Source organism: Sceloporus occidentalis, unplaced genomic scaffold, assembly GCF_023333645.1.
Source record: "Sceloporus occidentalis isolate IW3139 unplaced genomic scaffold, rSceOcc1.0.p SCAF_3, whole genome shotgun sequence".
In the NCBI taxonomy this organism is placed as follows: domain Eukaryota; kingdom Metazoa; phylum Chordata; class Lepidosauria; order Squamata; family Phrynosomatidae; genus Sceloporus; species Sceloporus occidentalis.
The window spans coordinates 4,373,786-4,383,354 of NW_028316983.1; the positions used below are offsets into that span (position 1 = coordinate 4,373,786).

The 9,569-nt window shown below is 48.9% G+C and overlaps 1 protein-coding gene across 1 annotated transcript; it reads left to right on the forward strand.

The window, feature by feature from the left end:
• The first annotated feature begins 4,247 nt into the window (after positions 1 to 4,247).
• On the forward strand, positions 4,248 to 9,569 carry LOC149315462 (uncharacterized). Its single transcript, XM_089513280.1, has 6 exons — positions 4,248 to 4,299; positions 4,859 to 4,992; positions 8,719 to 8,852; positions 8,949 to 9,078; positions 9,199 to 9,368; positions 9,482 to 9,569. The coding sequence occupies exons 1-6, from the start codon at positions 4,248 to 4,250 to the stop codon at positions 9,561 to 9,563; spliced, it is 702 nt and encodes a 233-aa protein (XP_089369406.1). The 3' UTR covers positions 9,564 to 9,569.

The following is a 9,569-nucleotide window of genomic DNA, read 5'->3' on the forward strand; positions in this document are numbered from 1 at the left end:
TGGGGACGGCGACTCAGGCAGCTGGACGGACAGCCCTCCTTGGGGGCCTTTTAGCCACGCGGGAAACTCCCGGGCGCCTCCTGATGACGTCACCGCACTCCAAGCGCTATGTACCGGCCTCGTTGCCCCTAGCAACGCGGCTCGCTCTCTCTGGAGGGAGGGAGGATAAAGCAGCCAACAAGAATCACAGGGGGCGTGTCCATGCAAATGAGACCTCGCTGAGCATGATGGGAAGAGGGAAAACCCCATTTTCTCCTTTTTGCCCTCTTCTCCCAGGAATCTGGCTTGGCTCTTTCTTCCCCAAATGGACTCGCCTTTCCCATCCAGCCTCGAAGAGAGGAACACTTTCGGGCCTTCTCCCTCCATTTTAAAAAAGAACATGGCAAGCAATTTCCCTCCAATTCCCAAATGTGCCCCAAAGGTCCCACCCTCAGAAAACAACAGCCCTGCAAGGCTGGTCAGAACTCCTTACGAATGCTATCTGGCCCCAACAGCGGTGCTTCTCCACTCCCATGTTTCCTCATCAAATACTACTACTCAGTTACTGCCTCAATTGAAGGGCATTGAAGCCTCAGGGAGGCTTACTATAGAGGGAATATCACTATCTTTGCAGGGAATATTCTTATATCTGGAGCATGTTCAGGGCTTCTAGGCAGCAAAGCCCAGAGAACCCTCTATCTAGCCTTGCTTTCCCTCACAAAGGTTCCGTATCTGCTCTGGAACCTGCTTGACTCCATTTTGGAACCCGGCTGTTGGAGACCAGCGGCTGCTTTCTGTGAGGCTTCTTGGTCTGGACTAAGGTCTCAGTCCCTCCTCCATTGACCATGCCTGGCTTCATGGACCGCATGAAAGTGAGTGAGGGCTGAAGGGCAGTGGCCAAGCGGTGGGAGGACAGTCAGGGCGCCCCTTCTTCTTCTCCCCTGGCTCTCCTTCATCGCCTCTCCTTTTGCTTCCAGGCCTTCGGGAAACATATCAAGACTCCTACACGGATCAAGCCTGACCCCAAGGGCTGCTTCGAAGTGAGTGAAGGCCGAAGGGCAGTGGCCAAGCGGTGGGAGGACAGTCAGGGCGCCCCTTCTTCTTCTCCCCTGGCTCTCCTTCATCGCCTCTCTCATTTGCTTCCAGGCCGCCGGGGAACATATCAAGCGTCCTACACAGACCAAGCCTGACCCCAAGGGCTGCTTCGAAGTGAGTGAAGGCCGAAGGGCAGTGGCCAAGCGGTGGGAGGACAGTCAGGGCGCCCCTTCTTCTTCTCCCCTGGCTCTCCTTCATCGCCTCTCTCATTTGCTTCCAGGCCGCCGGGGAACATATCAAGCGTCCTACACAGACCAAGCCTGACCCCAAGGGCTGCTTCGAAGTGAGTGAAGGCCTAAGAAGGGCAGAGGCCAAGCGGTGGGAGGACAGTCAGGGCGCCCCTTCTTCTTCTCCCCTGGCTCTCCTTCATCGCCTCTCTCATTTGCTTCCAGGCCGCCGGGGAACATATCAAGCGTCCTACACAGACCAAGCCTGACCCCAAGGGCTGCTTGGAAGTGAGTGAAGGCCGAAGGGCAGAGGCCAAGCGGTGGGAGGACAGTCATGGCGCCTCTTCTTCTTCTCCCCTGGCTCTCCTTCATCGCCTCTCTCATTTGCTTCCAGGCCGCCGGGGAACATATCAAGCGTCCTACACAGACCAAGCCTGACCCCAAGGGCTGCTTGGAAGTGAGTGAAGGCCTAAGAAGGGCAGAGGCCAAGCGGTGGGAGGACAGTCAGGGCGCCTCTTCTTCTTCTCCCCTGGCTCTCCTTCATCGCCTCTCTCATTTGCTTCCAGGCCGCCGGGGAACATGTCAAGCGTCCTACACAGACCAAGCCTGACCCCAAGGGCTGCTTCGAAGTGAGTGAAGGCCGAAGGGCAGTGGCCAAGCGGTGGGAGGACAGTCAGGGCGCCTCTTCTTCTTCTCCCCTGGCTCTCCTTCATTGCCTCTCTCATTTGCTTCCAGGCCGCCGGGGAACATATCAAGCGTCCTACACAGACCAAGCCTGACCCCAAGGGCTGCTTGGAAGTGAGTGAAGGCCTAAGAAGGGCAGAGGCCAAGCGGTGGGAGGACAGTCAGGGCGCCTCTTCTTCTTCTCCCCTGGCTCTCCTTCATCGCCTCTCTCATTTGCTTCCAGGCCGCCGGGGAACATATCAAGCATCCTACACAGACCAAGCCTGACCCCAAGGGCTGCTTGGAAGTGAGTGAGGGCCGAAGGGCAGAGGCCAAGCGGTGGGAGGACAGTCAGGGCGCCCCTTCTTCTTCTCCCCTGGCTCTCCTTCATCGCCTCTCTCATTTGCTTCCAGGCCGCCGGGGAACATATCAAGCGTCCTACACAGACCAAGCCTGAGTCCAAGGGCTTCATCAGAGTGAGTGAGGGCTGAAGGGCAGAGGCCAAGCAGTGGGAGGACAGCCAGGCCCCTTCTTCTTCTCCCCTGGTTCTCCTTCATCGCCTCTCTGATTTGCTTCCAGGCCGCCGGGGAACATATCAAGCGTCCTACACAGACCAAGCCTGAGTCCAAGGGCTGCTTCGAAGTGAGTGAGGGCCGAAGAGCAGAGGCCAAGCGGTGGGAGGACAGTCAGGGCGCCCCTTCTTCTTCTCCCCTGGCTCTCCTTCATCGCCTCTCTCATTTGCTTCCAGGCCGCCGGGGAACATATCAAGCGTCCTACACAGACCAAGCCTGAGTCCAAGGGCTTCATCAGAGTGAGTGAGGGCTGAAGGGCAGAGGCCAAGCAGTGGGAGGACAGCCAGGCCCCTTCTTCTTCTCCCCTGGTTCTCCTTCATCATCTCTCTCTTTTGCTTCCAGGCCGCCAATAAAACTTTCCATTGCATGTTGTCATGCTTAAAGCGCCAAAAGGACGAGGACGATTCTCCAGGGTAAGGCCCCATTTCCTTCCTTGCTCCCTTCCTTCCTTCCTTCCTTCAGGGACATACTAAAACTAATGAGTGTACTGTATTTGCCCAGAGAGAAACCACGCCTTCCATAGAGAACCATTACATCGCAAGTACTCTTCAATGATTCTCCATGGGCAGCCAAGAATAGTTTCCCTATGGGAAGATATCTTCCAATGACTCCCTATGGGCCAGTATGGTTTCTTTACGGGCAGGTGTTCCCCAGTGATTCCCAATGGGCAATTATTCCCCAGTGATTCTCTATGGGCAAGAATGGTTTCTCTATTGGCAAGGAAGTAATAATATCATCATGGTCAATTATACTCATATCCTTCTCCTGTCCCTCTCTCAGTCTCCCAGAAGTCAAGACCAGCTATATTGACGAGGAGATCCCTGAGTCACTTGCATCGCGGAGTTATATCTCTTTAACGGTAAGGAAAGATAGTCAACCCCCCCACCTTTCCCCCACCTTTTCTGCCCAAATTCTGCCCAAATTCATTCTTCTTTTATCTTCATAGGATAGCAGGTGAATAGACCTTTCAACTAATGGGTAACCAAAGGGCAAAACTGGGGGCGGACGCATCTCCCTTCTCCCCCCTTTTAGGGAAAAGCTTTTCGGCTCAAGCCCAACCCAAGAGCATCCCTTTGTGGCCAATGATGGACTCTCCTTCACTTCTCTCCTTCTTTTGTAGGATTCGGAGAGCGATGGCTGTCCTGCAGAGGCTGATCTTGGATCCAGGTCAGACAGGTAAGCTCTTCTCCGTTTGAGTCCTGGATGGGGACTGAATGACCAGCGCATGAAGAAGTCTCCGCAAGTGGTCTTTCCAGTTTGTTCCATGGTCTTTTCCTGTCTTTCTTTCTTTCTTTCCTTTGTTTTTTCTGTCTTTCCTTCCTTCCTTGTTTCTTTCCCTTTCCCTTCCATCCTTCTTCCTTCCCTTCCCTTCCTTCTTTCGCTCTTTCTTCCTACTGCGACTGAGAGAGTGATGATGATGATGATGATGATGATATCATATTTCTGTCTGTCTTTCAGTTTGGAGGGGATCCCTGAGATGCTTGAGGCAGAAAGCCTTCCCTCTTTGCTGGTAATGTAATAGCGTCCTTTCCTCCCTTTTTCTTCTTTATTGGAGGACGTTCCAAACTCCTTCTTTTTTTCCCTTCATAGGAAAACAATGAAGAGAAGGAAGCTGCAGATGGAGAGAAGGTGAAAAACTCTTTGGACCCATGTCTAACAAAAGGGCGAAACTGGGGGGAGAGGCTTTTTAGGGTCAGGGCCAGCCCAAGGCCATCCCTTGTGGCTCATGGTCTCTCTTTCACTTCTCTTTATTTATAGGATTTGAGCAGCCATGATCCCTGTCCTGCGGAGGCAGAACCTAATCCTGCGCCTGCTTCAGATGGGTAGGTCCTTATGTCCCCACAAACGGCCTTTTGGGAGCATCTCCCTGGCCCCAGTTATTTCATGGTCTTTTTGTTTCTCTTCCTTCCTTCCTTCCTCCCTCCCTTCCTTCTTTCCCTTCTGTCATTCCCCATCCCCTCCTTCTTTCCTTCCTTCCTTCCTCTTTTCCTTCCTTCTATTTTATCTCACTCTTTCCTTTCATTCCTCCCTCCCACTTTCCTTCCTTCCTTCCTTTCCCCTCCCTTTCTTTTCCACCTCTTCCCTCCCTCCCTTCCTTTTCTCTCCCTCCCCCTCCTTCTTTATTTTTCTTCCCTTTCCTTTCCTTTTCTTCCCTTCCCTTCCTTTCTTTTCCTTCCCTTCTCTTTCTTTTACTTCAACCCTTCTCTCCCTCCCTCCTTTCTTCCTTCTTCCCTGCTTCCCTCTCTTTCTCTCCCTTCCCCCATTCTTTCCCCTTATCTCCTTCCTTTGTCCTTCTTTCTTTCTTTCTTTCTTTCTTTCTTTCTATCATTTTCTTTCTGTCCTTCCTTCCTTCGTTTCCTCTTTCTTCCTACTGTGACTGAGGGATCATCATCATCATCATCATCATCATCATCATCTTTTCCTGTCCCTTTTTCAGTTTGCCACAACCACAGGTGACCAATGCAGTGGAGGCCATCCCTGAGACGCTTCTAGTAGAGAGCCTTTCCTCTTCAACGGTAATTAAAGAGTCATTCCCCCCTTTCCCCCCTTTTCTATCCAAATTCTGTCCAAATCTGTTCTTCTTTGATCTTCATAAGATGACGATGAAGGTAGATGAAGTTAAGGAAGCACCGTTAGGCACCTCAGGGAAAGAAAAAGATGGGGAGGAAGGGAATCATAGAATCCTAGAGTTGGAACAGACCCCAAGAAGGATCCTGATCCAATCCAACCCCCTTCTTCTGCCATGCAAGAACTCTGTCAAAGCAGGCCCATTGACATACAGATGGCCATCCAGCCTCTGTTTAAAGACCTCTAAGGAAGGAGACTCCACCACAATCTCCAAGGGACTGTCTTCCACTGTTGAACAGCCCTTACTCTCAGGAAGTTCCTCCTAATGTTTAGATAGAATCTCTTTTCCTGTAGCTTGCCTCTATTGCTCCATTGGGTCCCATTCTCTGGAGCAGCAGAAAACAAGCTTGCTCCCTCTTCAATGTGGCATCCCTTTAATATTTAAACAGGGCTGTCATATCACCTCTTAACCTGCTCTTCTCCAGGCTAAACATCCCCAGCATCCTAAGTCTTTGGGCTTCATGGTTTCCAGACCCTTCACCATTTTACTTTCCCTCCTTTGGACACATGGCTCCAATTTCTCAATGTCCTTCTTGAATGATTTTGCTCAGAACTGGACACAGCGCTATTCCAGGTTAGGCTTGACCAAAGCAGAATAGAGTGGCACTATTACTTCTCTTGATCAGAGACTATACTTCTATTGATGCAGCCTAAAATCACATTGGACTTTTTAGCTGCTGCGTTGCACTGTAGACTCACATTCAATTTGTGGTCTAATCTAGGACTCCTAGATCTCTTTCACAGGTATAAGTCTCCTTAAGCCAGGTGTTTCCCATCCTATTTAACTATTTGAGGGGATGTCATCTTGAGGAGGGAGCAAGCTTGTTTTCTGCTGCTCCAGAGAATAGGACCCCATGGAGCAATGGATGCAAGCTGAAGGAAAAGAGATTCCAGCTCAATATTAGGAGGACCTTCCTGAGAGTAAGGGCTGTTTGACAGTGGAACACACTCCTTCCTCCTCAGAGATTGTTGTGGAGTCTCTCTCCTTAGAGGTCTTTAAACAGAGGCTGGATGGCCATCTGTCAATGGGGATGCTTTGACGGAGAGTTCCTGCATGGCAGAAGAAGGGTCTTGGACTGGATCAGGGCCCTTCTTGGGGTCTCTTCCAACTCTATGATTCTATGATTCTATATTTATGCATTTCATTTTTCCACCCTAAAGAACTCTGAAGAACTCTTTCAAGTCATGGGTAACAAAAGGGCCACCCCAAGAAGATCCCCTTGTACCCCATTTTCTGTCTTTCACTTCTCTCCCTCCTCTGTTTATTTATAGGATTCAGATGCTGGTCCCTGTCCTGCAGAGGCTGATCCTGGGCCCAGTTCAGACAGGTAAGTTCATCTCTCCAAATGGCTGAATGACCAGCGTATGACAATGTCCCCGCAAGCGGCCTTTCCGCAGCATCGTCCTGTTTTGTTTCCTGCTCCGTTTCAGGGTCCCAGAACCTCAAGGGAGAACCTCTGATGAAGAGCGCTGTGTTCAGGAGTCTGACGCAAATAATTTTAACTGTTCCGTGGTAAGGAAGAAAAGGGCCTTTTAAAGAAATATTTGCAAAGGGTGGGGTAGGCTTTTCCAGGGACTGGAACCCGTTTCCTCTGCATTTCTATTTTTTAAAGTTTGCAAGTGATGGGGATAAATACATTCTTTCTTTTTTTTAAAAAAGGTCTGTTCTGAAATGTGAAAAGTTAGTATGAACTTTGGCATTAAATGTTCTGTTGACTGGCATCTACTGGAGAGGGCTTCTTGTTCTCTCAAAGTAATGACCTATTTTCCAGGCCTCTTGTTATATCACAGGAGTTATCTATTTTCTTTGCTTGCCTTCGGCAAAAGGCATGCAGAACCTATGACTTGGAGCACCAACGTGGAAGGATGACTACTTGCATTCCTAAAAGTGGGTTGGGACTGCCACTCCCATTAGCCCTTGTGCATATAGCCAGTGATGGTGGATGCTGGGAGGTTTTTTTGGGGTTATAAGGTTCCCACCCTGTCATTTATATTCCTAGTTTAGTGAGAGAGGCACCCAATTTTCCAGGGCCATTTTTCCTTGCCATTGGTTAGGGCTGATGGGAGTTGTGGTCCAAGAACACATAAAGAACAGCGGAGTCTAGTTTTAGGGAATTCGATCATCCACCTCTGTAATAAAGCCAACATGAAAGAGAGAGATGAATCATTTAGAAGAAAAATTGTGCATTTCATAAGCATGGATTACTTCCACCTTGTGCTTCCGTGTAAAATGAGTGGCCTTCCAGATGATGCTTGACTGCATCTCCCATCATTCCTTCCATTCACCAGAGCTGTGGTCTAGCATCACCTGGAGGGTTGCCTGATTAAAACTCCCTTTTAGATCAACTTCCCTGTAGCCAATGCAATGGATGCAGAATTTCACTTAGAGCAAAGGCCCTCAACCTTTGGCCAGTGTCTCTGGTTGGAGGCTCTGGGTTATTCAGAGAGAGGACTTTGACATTCACAACCAGGCTGTAATTGCACCGTAATTTGCTGATTTCCAGAATGTTTTAGTTGTCAGACATTGCCATCATATATATGTGTGTGTGTGTGTGTGTGTGCGTGGTGTGTATGTATAGCTATATATGATGTGTGTGTGTGTGTGTGTGTGTATATATATATATATATATATATGGATGGTGTGTGTGTGTGTATATACATACCATCCATATATATATATATATACACACACACACACACCATATATAGATATACATACATACACACACACACACACACACACACACACACACACACACACACATATATATATATATGGTGCCAATATATTATATAATCATATTTCCAACATGGATCTTTTGTATTTTTTGACATTTTAGCAATTCTTTGGGTGGAACCTAAAATATAGCTTATAAAAATGTCTTTTAATATACAGCTATTTTAGATATTTATTCCCTAGTCTTTCCTACTCTTCAGGTTTAATAGGATGCCCCACATTTTGAGTCCATTTGTTCATATTTTCTTTTATTCCTTCTGCTCTTGGCCTAATTTTAGTAAATTTTTATATACAGTAATTTGGCTATTATTTTTTTATATCCTGTTTTTGTTCAATCTTCAAATGCCAAACTTGTCTCGAAAACCCTCTCATTTTGGGTCCGTTCTGAACCTCTCTCTCTGTTCACTGTAAGGAAACCAGGGACAGAGGATTCTCTCTTCAGCTAATCCCTCTCTGGTTTGGTATATTCCTTCATTGGGGTTTTTGTTAACCCTCCTTTATTACAAGTCATCCATGTTTCGGAAGCTAGGCTCCTCTCTTTAAAAAGGCCACTTTGGGGTTTTGGGAAACAGTTTGCTTTGACGCTTCCTCCAAGTCCTCTGCAGTGGCTTCCTAATATAATGGTCTGGGAATTCTTGATGCAGCTTGTCTTTCTGAGACCAAAGGTAAGCGTGGAAACCAAAATGAGCATTGAAACCTTTGAGAGACAATAGGTTCTCCCCCCCTCCTTTTTAAATTTATCCAACCCAAAACCCACATTAGAGACCAGGCCTGATAGGAAGGAAGGCAGGACACGTTCCCAAGGCTTGTCACATACGGCAACAAACAACGGGAGTCACCTCCTTTTCCCTGCTGCTGTCTTCTTTCCTCCTGGCAGACAGAGGACGACTTACATCTCATGTGCGACATATTCAACACTTCCTCCAAAGAAAAGAAGAGGTCTCTGGCAGATGGCATTGCATCCAAGCGCTTGGACCTGATGCTGGAGCATTTCTTGAAATCAGAAGAAACGTAGGTGGCTTCCTCCTCCCAGGATGCGGCCCATTTTCCCTCCTGGGGTCTGGGGGTCCGGCAGGGATGCCATTGGCTCTCCTTCCCTTTCTCTAGGGCCTGTGATAAACTCATGTATGCGGTCTTTGCTTCACCCAAGTGTATCCTTGACATGTGCCTGGATGAGTTCATCGTCACGCTGAGTGAAAATCAGATTCAGGACAGCGAGGAACTGCCTTTGGCTAAAGTAAGGGTCTGACCCTCGCATGGCTCATCCGCAAGGCAGGAAACCCAACGTAGTTTACCATCGGTGGGTGGCCCTTCCTTCTTCTGGGTTGTTTACCAGAAAACCTGCTTCTCTCCTCAGCTGAAGGCGCTCAGAGGGATCAGGGCCATTGTAAGGGACCACAGCGACATCAAGATGCTGAAGGACTGGCTGTCGTGCCACTTTGTGGCCCTGACCAACATCTTGGTCAGCCAGTTCGAACCCAAGAAGCAGGGGACCAGCAGGAAGCCTAAAATGTACCTGGTTCCAGGGTAAGTTGGCTGCAAGGCAGGGCTGGAATAGGAGTGGCCAGTGGGGCTGGATGCAGGGACACAAACCAGCCCTGAACCAACTCTCTTTTCTTTCCCCTCTCTCTTTCCTGCAGGGAAGCAATTGATATCTTTGCAATCTTTCTCCAGAGGCTGGACCTGATGCACAACATGATGTCTGTGTTCCACCCCAGATGAATGCGG